At 40.8% G+C, this 18657-nt stretch overlaps 2 protein-coding genes across 10 annotated transcripts in view; one reads left to right on the top strand and one right to left on the bottom strand.

Annotated features, from left to right (window-relative positions):
• The window catches only part of NF1 (neurofibromin 1), a 289146-nt gene that overhangs the window by 32142 nt on the left and 238347 nt on the right, over positions 1–18657 (bottom strand). For all 9 annotated transcript variants that reach the window (XM_029926741.1, XM_029926740.1, XM_029926738.1 and 6 more), the window contains 7 exons: positions 10139–10571; positions 9214–9554; positions 6350–6552; positions 2552–2745; positions 1242–1382; positions 793–1072; positions 112–326 (listed from right to left, as the gene is read on the bottom strand). In XM_029926741.1, coding sequence (XP_029782601.1) covers positions 112–326; positions 793–1072; positions 1242–1382; positions 2552–2745; positions 6350–6552; positions 9214–9554; positions 10139–10571 — 1807 coding nt within the window. The remainder of the gene's footprint in view (positions 1–111; positions 327–792; positions 1073–1241; positions 1383–2551; positions 2746–6349; positions 6553–9213; positions 9555–10138; positions 10572–18657) is intronic.
• Positions 13700–17913, top strand: EVI2A (ecotropic viral integration site 2A). The gene is made up of 2 exons (XM_029926749.1): positions 13700–13840; positions 16544–17913. Exon 2 carries the CDS (start codon positions 16565–16567, stop codon positions 17258–17260), a length of 696 nt encoding a protein of 231 aa, XP_029782609.1. The 5' UTR covers positions 13700–13840; positions 16544–16564; the 3' UTR covers positions 17261–17913.

Below are 18657 nucleotides of genomic sequence, written 5' to 3'. Positions count from 1 at the left end.
TTTTATTTAAGCATTAAGCATAAAATAGCAGAATAAACTAGTATTTCTTCTTTACAGTCTTAGTGGATTAAAAACATAACCTTAGTTTCTTAGCATTTCGCCCCCCGATACCTCCATGATCTCCAACAGAGCTTCTGTGACCGTCTCCAAGGAGGTCAGAGCGAATGTCTCCCTCTCATAGGCGCCGGGAGAGAAGGACCTGTCCCGGTAGCTGGAGCGGAAGGCGATGACAGCAGCTGACTTGACTTTGCTGATGCCGAACAGCAAGTAAAACTTGGGCAATGAGAACTCCGTCAAGCTGAGTCTCAAGACTTGCTTGGTCTCTTCTGTAAAAGAGGAAAGGAACAAGTGAAGACTTGAATGATATTAACTTTTGCAAGTGTCAAACTTCACCCTGAATTTGGGAAAGTTGAGTGTTGGATCAAAATTACATAACCATGCTCCCTGCACCAACCATCTAGACACATGATCTAGATGCTCATGGCTTTAGCTCCATTTCTCTGCAAATTCAGGCTAGCACTGCCACCCCATCAACTGTGCTGAGGCTTCAGCTTCCGGATGGCTACAAGATCCGACCTGGCAAACGCACACACGCAATCTTGGCTGGAGCGTGAAATGGAAGGGGATTAATTGATTCTTTTTCTTTTCGATAGTAAGTCCTGCCATTATCACAGACCTGTGATAAGCAGCTCGTGTTAAGGAGCCATAAGAATGAGTAAGATAATTTATGCCACCTGGGCGATGCAGAGTGGCGAGGGGAATCACAGCACACCAAGCACTTCCGGAACTCACCACTAAAATGCAGCTGGGAGCAAGTACACAGGGAGTGAATGATATTGATGACCAGTCCGTGTGTGGAAGCTCTGAGGGAGAGCGGCCCCGTGGCCACTAAGAAAGTGACGACGTGGAAGAGGTAGGGGAGATGAGCGGCCACATCGAGGGAATTGTTGAAGGACAGCATCAGCATGTAGCGCGCCAGGATGGCAATGTCGTCCCACATGAGATGTTGTTCTAAGGTCGGGGTCGGAGACAAGCACGTCTTGTCAATTATTTTGCACATCCTTCCAATAACCTGTAGAGAAATTGAATTTTAAGAGATGCAAAGGCTAATGAAAAAGCTTTATCACAAAAAATTTCAAGTGAACTCTAAACTAACTAGCTACCATACCCAAAAACCTCCCGGCGGTAAAGACAGACACATCATGCCGCGGTCTGGAAGGCAGAGAGGAAAAGTTGATTACCTTGCTGGAAACCAATTTCACATTTCCAGAAGCCAAAGCTACGGCAGTATCTGCCATCACCTCGGCTTTTATTGATCCCAAGCCCCCTGTTGCACTGGTTTTGATGAAACTGTCTAGAACGACGTCAAGGAGATCTGTAATCTAGCGGAAAGGGGGAGAAATAACGTATGTTTTAGCCATTCATTCTGCCAACTTAATTTTTAATTTAAAAATACTGCAAACAGCAGCCCACTCAACATGAAACTTCTACCTTCCCCGAGGCCTCCAAAATACTGGGTTTTATTTAGAGACCTGTCAGTAAATGTAATTTACCATTAAATATCCAAAGGGATATTTACTCAACTGCTTCAGAATTGAAAAGACTGTCATGCAAAAATTTAAAATTTCCACATGTATTATTCTCGTCCATTAGCAAAGCACCTGTTATCTCCTAAGACAGTAATGTGTGGTAAATATAAAATAGAGTTATTTTATTGATTTAAAAATTTTTTGATGTTTATTTATTATTGAGACAGAGAGAAACAGAGCATGAGTGGGGGAGGGACAGAGAGAGAGGGAGACACAGAATCCGAAGCCGGCTCCAGGCTCTGAGCTGTCAGCACACAGCCTGATGTGGCGCTCAAACCCACAAACTGTGAGATCATGACCTGAGACAAAGTTGGTCGCTTAACCAACTGAGCCACCCAGGCGTCCCTAGAATTATTTTAAAATACAGGAAATGACATCAAGTACTGAGATGTTTTATAGAGCTCTAAAACCGGCTTCAAGGTCATTTCAAATTATTTGGAGGATTCACAGCATTGTTTGAGTAAGGGGATTGCTTCCTTAAGTAATTACTCTGAAGAAATGCTGTGCATAATTCTTCTCAGATAAAAAGTCAAACATTACATTATATCCTATATTTTAATACTGGTGTTCTTGTGAGAACTATACATGAAAGTAGGTGTCCTAAATAACATCAACTGACAAACATCTACTGACATCTCTGGTCCATAAGGTACTAGAATACAGTACACAGCACTGTTTACTAGAAACAACATTGGATTTTTACAGTTGAATTCTATAGAGTTATGTCATGGAAAAGAGTACTAAGCCAGGCTTTTTCCTGGCTCTGAAACACACATTAGACATCTACAGCTCTGAACCAGATGAAGAATTAGGGGAGTATCTGCATGCCCCTTGAAAGAGGGGACTGTTCTTCTACAGCTATCTCCCTAATGCCTAGCACAGGTTTTGCACAAAGGGGGTACCAGACTAATATCTGCATCACAGAGGTACTGGACATTTAAATAGTTGAGCAAACTCAATACCTGCCCAAGGCTCCCCCATATTTTGGCTTGAATAGATGGGTACATCTGCTTCTCATTTATGGTCATTGTTATCAGCTTATCGAGAATAGCGGTAACCCTCTGTCGTTTGGCATCATCATTGTGCTTACAAAAACGGACTAGATTGGACAGCCATGGGGTCATGTATTCCAAACAAAGGTGTTTCAGTTCAATACCTGGGGAAAAATACACTGTTAGCATAGAGGGTCCATGAAAATGACATCAACAATAAAAATAAAGGATTGGGAGAAAGCAGGTAAGTGGTAAAGATCATTACCTAGGAGATGGCCTGGACGAAAGAGATTTGGCCAATATGTTAAAGATAGAGACGAGGAGAACAAGCTGCGAAGAAAGTAATCTTAAAAGCCAATTGGCCATGTTTGAAAATGTTTATCTTATTTTTCTCCCCCTTAATAACTTCTCTTCTAGTTAAAATTTTTATTAAGTTTTATTCTAATTATAGAAGGAACATGTGGCAGTCCTGCAAAGTTGGGTAAAAGGTGAATCACCATTCGAAAATGAAGCTAAGATTAACCGCGCTCTCCTCAGGCCGTCAAAGCCATGTAGGGATGAGGTCCGTTATGTGCGCGCAGGCACGTACAACCCACCCCATGTCTTCCACAAAAACGGCAACTGCGTGTACGTGAGGCAGGGTTTGAGTGCTGTCTTCACCACACGTTACACTGAGATTATTACTCATCATTAAAAACACTCCAAAAACATTTTTGAACTATTTTGAAATAACTTCAGACTTAGAAAAAGATACAAAACTACTTCCATAAGACTACCTAGACTCCTCCAAATGCTTTTGTTTTATTGTGGTAAAGTTTACATGCCATAAGATCTGCCATCTTTAAGTGTGCAGCTCAGTGGCCTTATGTACATTACATCATTGCACAACTATCTTCAGTCTCCATCGCCAGAATTTTTTCATCTTCCCAAACTGAAATTCTGTACCAAAACATTCTTAATGATTTCATATTATCCCATCATATGGGAATCTGACAATTTAAGTAGTTCTTTATTGTTTGATCTTTAGACTGTTCCAGTATTTTGCTATTATAGACAATGTTACGTTAAGTTCAAAAGTAGGCAAAGTAAATCTATGGCAATAGAGGCCCGAAGACTGGTTACTCTTGGTGAGAGGATGGTACAGACTCAGAGGAGCCTTCTGGATGCTGGAAATCTTCTGTATCTTGATCTGGGTGATGGATTTGTGATGTATTCACATGTAAAAATTCATCAAGCTGTTCACTTAAAATTTGAGCACTGGACTGGTATGAAAGGCCTGAATTTTAAAAATGTAAATAAAGAGTAATGCTATAACAAACATCTGAACATTAATTCCTTGGGACAAATTCTAAGAGATGGGACCATGAAGCCAAAAGGTATGAACACTCCTAAGAGTCTTGATATCCGTGTCCAAACTGCTTTCTCAAAAAATTGCCCCTGTTCACAAGTCCACAGACTGCCAACACTGAATTAAAATGAACACACAGGGGCCCCTGGGTGGCTCAGTTGGTTGAGTGTCCAGCTTCGGTTCAGGTCATGATCTCAAGGTTCGTGGGTTCGGGCCCCGCATCAGGCTCTGTGCTGACGTCTAGCTCAGAGCTTGGAGCCTGCTTCAGATTCTGTGCCTCCTTCTCGCTCTCTGACCCTCCCTTGCTCACACTGTCTTTCTCTCAAAAATAAATAAAACATTAAAAACAAAATCCTTTGCCAATTTGATAACTGAATGTTACCTTACTATTCTTTCAGTTTGTATTTCTTTGATTTTATTAGTGAATTTCTTAAAATATACTCTTTTGTAGCATGACCTGCATGCTGTTTTGTTAATCCATTTATTAATCTGTAAAAACTCTTTGTGATTAAAGGTATTGATCTTTTATCATATTTGCTGCAAGCCTATTTTTTTTTTTAATTATCTTTTACTGGTGTTTCTATTTTGGAAAGAGATGTTCTCAAGTTTTATGTAGTCACTTATGTTCACCATGTCCTTTATTTCCATCTACCACTTTTTCTCTTCCTAAGTTCTTCATTACCCAGAAAGCTTTTAAATATTATTCTTCTTTTTTAATGGTTCCAGTTTTTATTTTTTACATAATTTTTAAAGTTTATTCATTTATTTTGAGAGAGAGAGAGAGAGAGAGAGAGAGAGAGAGAATCCCAGGTAGGCTCCACACTGGCAGCGCAGAGCCCTCCATGGGGTTCAAACCCACAAACCATGAGGTGATGACCTGAACCAAAATGAAGAGTTGGGCGCTTAACCGAATGAGCCGCCCAGGAGCCCCCGTGGTTCCCGTTTTTATATTCAATTCTCTAATATAACTAGAATTCATCCTGGTATCCCATGGTTTAGGGTGAAAATGGAGACCCCCTCGGATGCATTTCCCCAACTCAGTGCTTTAATGATTTAATCTTCCCCCATCAGTTTGTGATGCTTCCTTCTCAGTCTGTTTCTCGTAAACTGGTCTGACGGCGGACTCTTGACCACCTCCGTCAGAACTGGACTGGCAAGTGTCTAGATGTCTGTAGCACCGAGTGTCTCTCAGTTTTCTTTCAATACTTTCTTACCTAGTCTTGTCCTTTCAGGTGAAATGTATAATCGTTTTCAGGTCTATCTCCTCCTTAATCCTCAAATCCTATAACTGTTTTGATGGGATTGCACTGAATTTATAATAATTGATTAGACTGCACTGAATTTATAATAATCTGAAAACAATAATTTATCCAGGAACACAATAATGCCTGTTCATTCACTCAAATCTTTTTTTTTTTAATATTAATATCCTTAACAAAGCTTTATGCTTTTCTTGTTTTGTCAGTCTTAACACGTTTTCTTTTTAGGGTTCTATTCCTACATCTCTTATTGTTAACTAAATAAATATAGTGATCTGGTCCTGATGAATTGTCAAAGTTTTCAATGACCTGAGCAATCAAGAAATTTGTCTGAATGCAGAAAAAAACTGTACGTATTAGAGAGAAAGGGAAGGAAATGCCGGGAAATAAGCTGGAAGCAGAGCAATGTCTGTAGTGCTACAGAGCATGATGATGAAGGAATGGAAAGAGTGGCTGTTAAATTTGTAAGACTTATTTAAAAAAATTTTTTTTAATCTTTATTTTTGAGGGGAGGGGGGAGGGTTAGAGAGAGAGGGGCACAAAGAATCTGAAGCAAACTCCAGATTCCCGAGATGTCAGCACAGAGCCTGATGTGGGGCTTGAACCCACGAACTGGGAGATCAGGACCTGAGCTGAAGTCAGACACTTAACCAAATGAGCCACGCAGGTGCCCCTGTAAGATTTATTAAAAGCCAAGTTAGGAGGTGACTCTGGACCCTCTATTATGTGCCACTGCGTTCTCTAGGAACTATACATGAACACTAAAATCACAGTTCAAAGACAACCTAAAGGAAAGAGAACAGGACTCTTTCTTTAAAATCAAGGGACGCTTCCTTCATTTGAAACAATCAGTTAAGAAGGCAAATCCCAAAGCCAATTAAATTGGAACAGTGCAAAAACTACTGTGTATGTGGCTCAGAGTCACGGAAGGTATCAGAATCTCGCCAGCATGTGTTTCTGGCCAGAATTCTGGCTGATTCCGCAATGCTGTCGACCAGGCAGCTCCTGCAGAGTTCTCTCAGGGGCAGAGGAAAAACTAGAAGAGGTAAAGAACTGAAAATAAAAATCAATGATGATTTCACTGGCAACTTCTGCAATGAAAAGGATTTTCTTGGACTCTTCTTAGAATCATTGTTAGTATTAAAGAAAATTATTACTTACTAGATTTGCTAAATCCAGAAATGCACTCTTCCAAAAATTCTAAGGTGAGATGTGGCTCGTTGGCTGCCAGTGTCTTACTAATGGAGACGATAAAGAGGGTGTTGTTGGCAGGGATGCACAGACCTGACGTCTCTAGTAACTGGCCCTCAATTTTTAAATTAAAGGTACAAGTTAAGGCACAGAGAAGATTATAGGCAGCTGACCTAAGAGAAAACACAAATGAAGTTGTTTAAAACTTATATTTTCTTATAATTCCAATTTTTTTCATAACATACAACTTACGATTCTTTAAAAAAATTTTTATTTTTACATTTATGTATCTTTGAGAGGCAGAGGCGACAGATCATGAGCAAGGGAGGGGCAGAGAGAGGGACACACAGAATCAGAAGCAGGCTCCAGACTCTGAGCTGTCAGCACAGAACCTGACGTGGGGCTCAAACCCACGAACTGCGAGATCATGACCGGAGCCGAAGTCAGATATCCAACTGACTGAGCCACCCAGGCGTCCCAATGATTCTATTACAAAGCCTATCAACTGTTTTTAAATTTCACGATCCATTAGAGACAAGATGTTATGATTCTCTGGTAAACACAAAATACCCCTTGATCATTTATGGATTTCTTTTAAGGGACGTTCTTGATATAAACAGAAGAGCACTGTGAGGTTCCAATGACAGGTAAGTATAAGACCTTCCTAAAAGACATTTCACTGGGATATAAAATAGGAGAGATTTATGGCCTTAAGGTGGATCAACAGGGAGAAGTAGAATAAGACTCCTCATATTTTCAGTGAAGCCCAAAACTCAAATTGTGGTTCCCCCCATCAGATCCATTTATAGTGGGGTTCATAAAAAGAGAAATGAGATGGCCCCTCATGCAATTAAAATGTGAAGATCTTTCATCAGCACTACTGAATTTCTTTCTGGGTGTCCTACAATACGTACTACAAACTGGGGGTGGGTGTCAAAAACCAATTTAATATAACTAAGTCCCCCCATTTTCCTTCCATTACGTGTAACCACTGAAAACAAAAAATAATAATATATATCCAGGTTCCATGAGAAACAAAACTTCTCTTATAAATGTCTGAAAATATACTTAAGCAATTTAGGAGACAGGTCAAAAAGCTCACATGCAATTTTCAAATTTTCATTTTTCTCCCCTATCCAGCAAGAGAAATAGTTTGCTCAGTGAATTTCAGGTGTTCCTGACTCTGAACCTTCATCACGCTACTGTATTTATGCAAAAACCATATGGGGGTGGGGGGGAAGGCACTGAAATCTGAATCAGCCTAAAGGCTGCTTCTCTGGAATGACCCGCTTCAGCAAAAAGCAGAAGCTGTCAGCTCACTTTATTTCAGAAAAGAATACAGGTTCATTCAAGCTAATAATTGTTAGAAGATGTTAGCATTCTTCTATGAGGAACTTTGAATTAGAAATTAAAGACAGGTTTGTAGCTCTATTTTCCTAAAACAAGAATGTTAATATTATTTCTAAGTTTATGTATCTCTTACTAAATGCTAGGAATTTGGAGTTATATTATATTGACACTGACTTTTATTCTTGTACATTTTCAACAGCTATAAAGAACAGGGCTTTCTCAAACTGGGGGTAGGCGTCACAGGCTCCCTGCAGATAATGAACGCTAAACATACACACAATTTTACATATAGTTTCTGGGAGTTCAGGGACTTCAAGAGGCCCCGTCCAGGTAGAGAAATCTTGGTATTTTTTCCTCCTTTATTTAAGAATCAGGAATCCTAAAAGGCCCACTTATAAAACTGGGCTACATTATACTCTAGGAAGATTTTCTCGAGCTAAGGATTTATATCTGTAAAAATTTTGACAGGCCTGAGGAACCTGGGACAAAGAATTATACTACCATGAAAAGCAGAGGGGCGAAAGGAGGGAAGGAGTGCAAAGAGACATTGGCCCGGGGCGGCGGGGGGGGGGGGGGGGGGGGGGGGGGGGGGGGGGGGGGGGGGGGGGGGGGGGGGGGGGGGGGGGGGGGGGGGGGGGGGGGGGGGGGGGGGGAGGCTGGGAGGCAGTAATACTTACTGAGCACAGACTGGTAGGTGCTGAAATATACTACCGCACACCCAATCAATTAAGCCTTTGCAGGTATATAATAGGGAAGGCATTGTTCCCTTTATTTTGAAAATGAGGAAATTAGAGCCCAGAGTACTTTAGGATCTTGCCCAAAGTCATACATAGTAGCAGATCAAGATTTAAACCAAATCTACTGACCCCACAGGTCATGCCCATTCCTCATTCACATTCAGATATTTAAGCCTAAATAGAACCAATTACACACTGTCAGAAAACATCTGCATTAGTCTTAAGACATCTTTCAGGAATTTTATTAAAGTCACATAGGGAAAAGTAGCAGTATTACTGTTTGAGTTACTGAACATTAAGCCCTCCTTTGTCAAACAATGATAATCTAATTTGACTTGAGGAAACTTAACAGGGATATACTTTGGAACAGGGGAAAACATAATTAGAAGATTCAGAGAAGGAGAAAGTTAGGAGTAGAATTTTTTTTTTTTTACAAAGGCTTTTTTTTTTTTTTTGGGGGGGGGGGGGTGGGGGGGGACCCAAAACAACAAAAGTGCTATCTAGTCTGTTTCAGATGAAAGTTTCCTGGAGAAAGAACATATATTGGGTTAGTGTGAATCACCCTGTTCGGAATTCACAGTTCACACGGACGCCCCACAAGCTGATGAGGTAGCCTGGCTAACCAACACAGCACACCTCACAATGCAGAGTATTTAGGTAAAGGCTGTTTTAAAAGCGTATGAAGTGGTCTCATTCTAAAAGCAACAAACCCTGAAGACAGTTGGAAAGAATTTTTAAAAAACCTACCGTAAACTAGGGTCTGAACTGCCTAAATTAAGTAATGCAATATTGAGCAGGGTCCCGGGGACGTCTTTGGGCCGAATCTTGGTGTGCTGGGGGATGGAGTCAGGCTGCGACAGCTCCCAGCGCGTCCGGATGTGAATGATAGACTGGACGATGGCTTCGCACTCCTGGTGCATGAAGGTGAGCGGCGTGCCCTGGTTGGCAATGGTCAGGGTAAACTGGTTCTCGTCCACCAGGCAGATCTCTTCGATTTCCGAAGCGTAATAGATGTCATTTAGAAAGACCGACTGTCCCAGGACTTTTGTTCGCTCTGCGGAGGTTACTTGAACAGCAGTAGAACCAACCTGGGAAGCGACGGTGAGGGAGGGTAGAGTGAAGAAGGATTAAATCCCGACACATAGAGTTGTAAGAGGCTCCGAAAACCAACCGACCGACCAACCAAGCAAATACCATGTCTGCCATTTATGGAAGAGTTACCACCACTATATATTCAAATGGGTTCAACAGTTATTGGGATAAATGCTCTTGAGAAACTGAAAACATTTAAAATAATAATTTTTTTTAAAAAAAGGTCAAGAATCCTATGAACAATTATGGATTTTATCTTGGTTCATGCCTCCCACTCTGTAAAGAGCATGGAATAATCAGAAGAATCCTCACTTGGTAATTTCCACCTTCCACACCTTTCTACCTCTGGGCAAGCTGCCCCTCTACAACATTCTCCTGCTTCCAATCCAACCTGAATATAATTAAGTATACGCCTCTCCTAGCTTCCACAGGACCTCCACGAAGACAGAGAGCTTGCCTTTCCTCCACCTGGACTTCCTTTACGTTTGACACCACTACGAGGACACCTTAGAAAGGCCAGCACAGTCTGGTTAGTCAAGAAAGCTAACCAACCAGGTACCTAACGCGGAGTGACACTTACTTTAATAGAAACCTTGGTGTCTTTGTGCGCTAGCTTGAGAGCATTGTGGAACACCTTCAGGTCCTCTTCCAAAGCCAGCGTGGCAGCGGGGAGTTTCTGTTGTTCGTGCTCTATGTGCTCAGCCAGTTTCCCAGGAGAGTCTATGAAAATGAGCCTCTTGCTGCCTTTGAGGCCAGTGAGCAGCCGTTCGTGATACTTGGTGTACTCTCTGACCCAGGAGTTACAGTTATAGATGTAGACTGCAGAGACATTGTCATAAGCAAAGCCAGGAAAAACAACAAACCACTTGGAGAGAAAGTCCGTTTTAAAGCGATTGCTGGGCCCGGTATGGGTAAGGTCCACTACGATTTCATATGGCTTTGCATAATATGGCTTTAAAGTCAGCAAGACGTGGTATATCAGCAAATCGCCATTGATCTGACCAGTTTTAAACCTAAGGAAGATGACAAAAAAGGGGCACAGATGGTTAAGAGAGTTCTGAATAAATATACAGATGCTACTAATCTATTTCATTCTTTTAATCTTCTGATAGGCTTTGTAGAGAATACTGATATAAAACAATTATGTGAAGTCTAAGTCCACTTTTGAAATCAGTTATTCTTTTGACATTGAGAAGTCAGGTTGAAGTAAAATGGAAGAGGCAAGTCTCCAATTCAAAAACTTCTGAGCAACCACAAACCTGCACGGCGCAGACAAGCAGAAGGCGGCTGCGGGGGCTGCCCGCTGCCGCGAGGCCCACGGAGTTGCCCAGGTGAGCTGTCTGGGAGGGAAGGAGCCCCCCGGGGCCCTGGAGTGGTCTGGGTGGCTTCGGTCAATTGGTTACCCCACCTAGACTACAGTGGCTCAGCAATGATCATATGACTCAAATCAGGACAATGAGGGCCAAAGAGGCCCAGTTCGGGGACTTTAGCTTTAGTTGGGAATCGAGCCTTTTTCTTTCCTGGTGTTCAGAAACAAGAAAACACGTTGCCCTGGGAGTTGTTAGCTCCTATCTTGACATATGAAGAAAGGCCTGCCTAAAAACTGAAGACATGGAGCAGAGAGATGAAGGGAGAAACTGGGGCCATTTCACTAGAGGCCTAGACAAACCCTCCCTGAGACCACATTTATCCCTGGACTACTCAGTTGTGTGAGCCAATAAATTCCATTTTTTTTTTATTAAGCCATATTAGGTCATAAGTTGCTTACAATTCAAAAGAATGCTGATCAGTGTGAGAACAGCCAAGGTAAAGACCACAGTACTAGACCTTCAAATGAGAGCAACATTAACTTGGCCCAAAGTTCTATACTTGGCGACTCTGGTAAACATCCTTACTTACCTCAGAGGGTTTTTTCTTAATCTTTTTGGGAGGAAATAAGATATAAATATAAGTGAAATGACTTTAAAATAATTGTTGAGAGAGAGAGAGAGAATGAATGAACAGAGGGAGGGGCAGAGGGGCAGAGGGAGAAAATCTCAAGCCGGCCCCATGCCAAGTGCACAAGGCCTGACACAGGGCTCGATCCCAAGACCCTGAGATCATGACCTCAACCAAAATGGAGTTGGACACTCAAATGACTGAGCCACCCAGTGCCCCAGAATAAAATATTTTAAGATGAAAGAAAAGGTATGAGGTTGTGCATGATAACGTATCAAATGAAGAGTGGAGAAAAAGTTCAGAAGAGGGAGATATGAACACAAACTGGGTAGCTAGTGAAAGCAACACAGAAGATGCTGAGGCTAAAGTGGGCAGGAGAAACCTCGGATTCGACAAGAGGAGGGATTGGAGGGCCTCATGGAGAGGCCTGAAAGAGGCCTCTGAAGAGGAAAAGAAACAGATAACTAGATGTGTTGAGGCAACAGTCAGCTAATTTAGCTGGAATGAAGGATTCAGCAAGGTTTTAAGAGATAAAGCTGGACAATGGCACTAGTAGGTATTTATCCCAAGGATACAGAAATACTAATTTGATGTTTACAGCAGCCTTATCTACAATAGCCAAATTATGGAAAGAGCCCAAATGTTCATCGACCATGAATGGATAAAGAGGTGGCATATATTGCAACAGAATATTACTCAGCCATAAAAACAATGAAACTTATCATTTGCAATGATGTGGACAGAACTAGAGTGTATTATGCTTAGTGAAATAAGTTGGTCAGAAGAAAGACAAATACCATATGATTTCACTCATATGTGGAATTTAAAGAAAAAAAAAACATCATAGGGGAAAAAAGAGAGGTGCGCCAGAAAACTCTTAACTACAGAGAGCAAAGTGATGGTCACTGGCAGGGAGGGGAGGGTTAAACAGGTGCGGGGATCAAGGAGCGCCTTTGTGACAGAGCACCAGGTGTTCTAAGTGCTGAATCACCTGAAATTAACATTACCCTGTAGGTTACCTGGAAATTTAAATAAAAACTAAAAAAGAAAATCAAATAAAATGGAAAGTTCACCTTTACAAAAAAAGAGAGAATCAGTGCCATAGGCGTTAGGGAGTTATTCAACTTTATATTCTTAAAGAAAGAAGTGATATGATCACAGGAAGTGACATATACAAGATACATGAACAAGTTGGGGGTGGTAAAAAAAAAAAAATGTATTGTAGATGTTTAGGTATGGCCTACTAAGGATCTAAATGCTATGGTGACAGTTCAAAAAGGAAAAAAGAAACCAATTCAAGAATATGGAAGAAGAGCCAACATGATCCAAGTTCTGGTCAGGGCTGAAAGGAAGGACTTGAATTAAAAGGACTTGCTGTATTTCAAGGCTCTGAAATCACAAAGAATGTTGCTATCATGAATATGAGGGGCAGCCACTTTTGGAGGGAAAATGAAGTCCATTTAGATATACTGAATATGAAGTGATGACTGGACCTTCGAGGAGCAAGCGAGAGAGAGAGAGAGAGAGAGAGAGAGAGAGAGAGAGAGAGAGAGAGAGAGAGAGAGAGAGAGAGAGGAGAGAGAGGGAGAGGGAGAGAGAGAGAGGGAGAGAGAGAGAGGGAGAGAGAGAGAGAGAGAGGGAGAGAGAGAGACAGGAGAGAGAGGGAGAGGGGAGAGAGAGGGAGAGGGGAGAGAGAGAGAGAGTGTCTTTGGGAGTATATATTCAACAACACTAAAGTATATTCTGCCCCATATAATCTAAGTTTACTAGATATCTTCTCAAGTCTTTGCTGTGGTTCCACAATTTGAGAGGTCGGTTATATGCATCACTGTTTCTATTATCTGACCAATACTTCAGGTCTCTTACTTAATTCGTGCCATCAAATCGGTCTGTGGTGCACAAATTAAACTTCCAGAGAAGATTTTAATGCTGCAGGAAAAATATCTTTCCATCTCCTGTTGAATGGCATATTCACAGCAGGCATATACATAGGAACATAAGGTCAAAGGCATGGGGCAGAAAGCCCTCCCTGCCCTGGAGGCGGGGATGAGTTGTACAAAGCCTCCTGTCATCCCAGTGGCCAACTGGACAAGTTGGATTTTTTTTCCCCCTGTGACATGTGCTTTGGTTGCAGCAGAAAGGAAATGTGTCATCTGTGGTTTGGTTTTAAAAGTGGAAAGCTAGCTGTACATATCCTTTTTTTTAACTGCAGATTTACTTTAAGGTTCGTATTCTCCAAGTCTATTCTGCTTTAAGTTACTTGGAAGCTGTGCTTCAAGACAAGAAAAGAAGTGGCTTTTATTAAAATCAGGGTAAAATCAGATTCTGACCAAGAATTTGTAAGGTAGGTCATATATATGGCTTTTCTTATGCCTTCTTACTCATAACGGCGTACAGATTACTGTTCCAGGAAGTGCTTTCAAATAATACCTAAGAATCTTACTAATAAAGTAGAACCATAAGAGACTGAAAAACATATGCTGTTGTTTTCTGTCCTATTAACATTTAAGTTACAAATTGAAAGATTTATCATCGACATAGAGTTTTTATTAAGATTAGAAAGGATCTGAGTTTAGACTCCACAGTGAATTGAAAAGTTTTACTTGTTATTTAAAAAGTTTAAAAAATAAAGTTCTCATTCCTAATGCTCAGGCACTGTAAATTTTATTAAAAATGACCCAAGATAAAGGGAACTTTTGATAACATAACCTGGCTGCCAGGGCATAAATTAGGAACAGAGAGACAGTCCTCTATTTTCAGGCATCTGTAGGGGCAAGAGAAAGTCTCATTTTGTTAACAGCTTGTTTATTTGGGGCTGACAGTACATCTGGCTGGAGACAATCCACAGCGGGCCTATTATCTCCCCCGTGGTAAGCGCGGCTAAAATGAGCACAGATACGGTGATGTGTATGACACTGTTAATGAACTAATGAGCTGAGAACAGCCCACTTTAAATCATTTTAGCACTGAACGCAGAAGGCTAGTCTGGATGAAAGGATGGAAATTACTAGCTAACCCGAAATAAAGTATTTCTCTTTGTGGAAGAATTGTAGAGCATCCAAAGACTGATGTCATTCAACTTAAAAACTGAAGCGGAACACTATTTTATAGGAGGCAGTGTGTAAACCCTTCAACTGTCTAGTGAAGATCCTAATCCAAAAAGTAATCTTAATTCTCCTTATTTTCCTTTAGGAAATTTTACGTCAGTGGTTCGTTGCCATTTAGCTTTGTTTATTATAAGCTACTTTTGCTTAACAACATATCACATTTGTTGTTCTCAATTTCTGTGTATCGATAGCATCCAAATATTATCCAATGACATCAAGCGACTATTTCTTATAAAACCTCAAAACTCAGAAAAGCATGGCCAGCAGCTGCATCTGTCTGACTTGGGAGGACGTTAGAAATGCAGGATCTCAGGTCCCTCTTAGACCCACAGAATCAGAATCCACATTTGAAAAAACAAACCTCCCATGCACATTCAGGTTTGAGAAGAACATCAATAAAATAAAGATCTTCAACAGGCAAGTCCATGGAGTCAATCTCAGGAGAATAAAGTAGGCTTCGCTTCCAGTTATCTCAAGCAAATGCTAAGATACTCTTAACAAACGTGGCTCCAAACAGAGTGTTACTATACCAGAGATAACTGGACACCGGTGACAACATCTTTCCTGCTGGTTCATCAGTGCCCGGAACAGATACGTCGGCTCTGTTCGATCTTCAATTGTAGGGTGGATGGTGAGAATTAGGAACAGACTGGTCGGCCTCCTTTTGCACTGGCTTCCAAGGAGCCCGAAGCCACAACTAAAGTTCATCTCTTTTATTTATATGTTGAGACTCAAGATCTGCCTTGTCGTCCCACATCAGCCTGAATCCCCACAATCCTGGGGTCTCTATTTTCCTGTGTCACGTATGTTAAAAAAAACTGTGTCAAAACAGTCAAAGAAGAAATGCTGGGCATAAATGATGATTTAAAAAAGTATATACATTTGTTTAACTTTTGGGATTATTCAGAAGAAATCTGCCTCTTTTTCACTGTAATGCCAGATTTTTAGGCTGAAAAATCTGGCATGCCTTTGCCTTCAGAAAGCCACAAGAAGTCAGGGCATATGCAGGGGAAGAGAGGGAACCAACACCCTATTAAGTGCTTTCACAAATACCCAGGAGTAGATTTCCTTTTTTATTTTTTTAACGTTTATTTATTTTTGAGACAGAGAAAGAGCATGAGCGGGGGAGGGGAAGAGAGAGTGGGGGACACAGAATCCGTAGCAGGCTCTGTACTGACAGCAGAGAGCCCGATGCAGCTCTTGAACCCACTAACTGTGAGATCATGACCTGAGCCAAAGTCGGACGCTTAACCACTGAGCCACCCAGGCGCCCCCCGCCCCCGAAGTACCAGCTTTCGTCTAAGCTTCAAGATAAACACCCAGGAAGAGAAAAGAACATCTTGAATTCCTTTTTTTTTTTTTTTTAAAGAACATGTTGAATTCCTATTTGAAATCCTTTTCCTTTGGTGGCTACCACACTTCCCCCTTTTCAACTCTAAAACAAAAACCCAAAAAGCCATTTGCGTGTTCTTTTCCTACTTAAAGCAAAACCTCAAGGCCCATATGAAGATGGGTGACACATTTGTTAGAGTGTAAGGAGTTTTTGCAAGAAAGACCTTTAAATGGCTGGGGTTGGGGTGGGGGCGGGAAGGAGGAATCAGAAAAGTAAAAGCAGAAGTTGTCGACTCAAAGCTGAAGTCCAGCATGCTCGAGAGGGGGGGAACTGTACAAAACCACAGCGTTCCGTTTAAAATGATTCATAGGGAATTTATAATGCGAACTTGTAGCATTTAAAAGAATAACAGAAATTAAATGGATTCTTTATACATAACCTAATAGGAAAAGTCAGTTGAGAAGGAATTCAAACAGGATAGCAAATATTAGGCATGAGTGTGGAGCTTACTTGTAAGGTATCAGCTGTCCCCCTTTTAACTACAATCATGAAAAGTAGGAACCATTATTCTTTCACAAATTAACAGCTTATCTTGCTGTCCCAACAGATTACCAGCCTCCTCACGGACATGGAGCACGCAGGACATTACCTGCATCTTGCCTTTGTGATGACAATAGTTTGTTCTTTGTGTCCTGGGACAAAAGCAAACCATACCCATCTGTGGGCTAACAGTACTGTCTGGGATCCAGATATTCAAAATAAGACGGGCAGAAACCAAGAGGAAAACATGAACACAAACCCTACCCCTTCTGCAGTCGATAAAAAGGGTGATTCTACAAACAGGACTGAAGGAGCAACGTCCTCTCCCATCCTCTCTCTAACTCCGAAGTCAGAATTGGAGACTTATATACCTTCTGTCCTCAGGAACAGTTCTCCGACAGTACAGAGCATCGAAAACGCAAGCAAAAGTCACCATGAAATTTTCAAAAAAGGCGTCTGTGAGGAAAACAACAACAAAATGGCTATGCTAATTTGCTTAATTATAATTGCAGTGCTTTTTCTTATCTGCACCCTCCTATTTCTTTCAACTGTAGTTCTGGCAAACAAAGTCTCGTCTCTCAGAAGATCAAAACAAGTAGGCAAGCGTCAGCCGAGAACGAACGGTGATTTTCTGGCAAGCAGCGGTCTATGGCCTGCTGAATCAGACACTTGGAAAAGAGCACAACAGCTCACAGGGCCCAACCTCATGATGCAATCCACGGGGACTCTCATAGCTACAAGGGAAAGAAAAGATGAAGGAGGAACTGAAAAACTCACTAACTAACAGCAGCTTTAGTAGACACAAATGCAAAGCAGCAATGAGAAAGCTTATGAAGTAAAAATGATATCACTGTGATCTTTAACGCCGACAAGTTGGTCTGGCGGTCTAAAATGCGTTGACACGGTGTTTGCAATTTAGAATCAAGCAGGTGAGAAGGGGAGAAGTCAGCTCACCTTCTCCAGTTCTTAAACTGTGCACTTGTATTCTGACACTGAATATTTTAAAAAGTAAATAATGAAACACCCAAGAAAGTGAAGAAGGTTTTAAAGATGAGTTGGAGGAATTGACTAATTAATGGAGGTAGAAGGGAACAATTAAGTATTTCCTATTCAGCCACAGTAGTTAGATGATCGTTGTCTGAATGTAATTAAACTTTGAAGAGTTTTGTGTGTCCTTAGAGACAAGTATCTGCTTCAACATCTAACAGAAGCCAAATTCCTAACGCACAGAGTTGAACTATAGTTTAACGGTGCTTCTGCCGAATGCGACGGAATCTGCACCAGCTCATGTATCAACACAGCTAATTTTATGCGAGATGTTTTCATCTCTATGCATGGCACACAAAAGAAAGTGTTTTTCTACTAAAAATATTTAATTAAAACTTTTAATTTTGTATCATAAATTAAGACTCATTAGAATAAAACTGACTACATATATTGTTTGTATTCATTTTATTATCTTAGGGAACACACTGTAAACATTTCAATAAGAAATAGCGCCCCACTGAAACAGATGAGACTGTAGCCACCAACAAGGCCAAGTGTAAATGCACAGCATATCTTAAGGGCAATGTAACTCCATTCTATAAATACTGCTTATTGGAATATTTATAGCAAATATCCAAAGGGTGATTAATTTTCTGACTTCAAGGATGCAAGTGGCCTAACAAATAATCCATTTAATTTATCTATTTATGTATTTAATTTCACTTATTTTTTTTTCTATCTGATGTGACGTGAGCAAAGGAAAGATGTGTATGTGTTTACTCTAATTTGGAAAACAGGATACTCCAGTAATTGTTTAACCTTTCACGAAATTGGGTTCAAGTAAAATAATAACTTACGCTTGAATCAAGACTTCCACCTTCAGCTAAATGTATTACAAAAGTTGGTTTGAGAGACTTTCCAACTACTAAAATTGATCAGGGCATACTAACTAAAGACCAAGCTAAATTAAAAAAAAATATCATCCTTTATTGAATATTTATTTGAGATACTATGCTAGCCATTTAAGAAAATAGTTTATATATTTTTGCCAAGTATGATATTCTTTTAGGTTAGTGATTCTCATCTTGACTGTGTATCAGAATCATCTGGAGAGTTTTTAAAACTAGCCAATACTTAACTCCCACCCTCTCTTTCTGATTCAGTTGCAATGGGGTGGCCTCCAGGCACTGGTAA

This window comes from Suricata suricatta, chromosome 17 (assembly GCF_006229205.1).
Source record: "Suricata suricatta isolate VVHF042 chromosome 17, meerkat_22Aug2017_6uvM2_HiC, whole genome shotgun sequence".
Lineage (NCBI taxonomy): Eukaryota > Metazoa > Chordata > Mammalia > Carnivora > Herpestidae > Suricata > Suricata suricatta.
Note: the sequence above shows the minus strand (reverse complement) of the source record. Positions and strands in the feature narration are given on the sequence as shown.

Bases quoted from the DNA above. Each gene is read 5' to 3' on its own strand.
- EVI2A (XM_029926749.1), top strand. From the start codon at position 16,565: ATGGAGCACGCAGGACATTACCTGCATCTTGCCTTTGTGATGACAATA.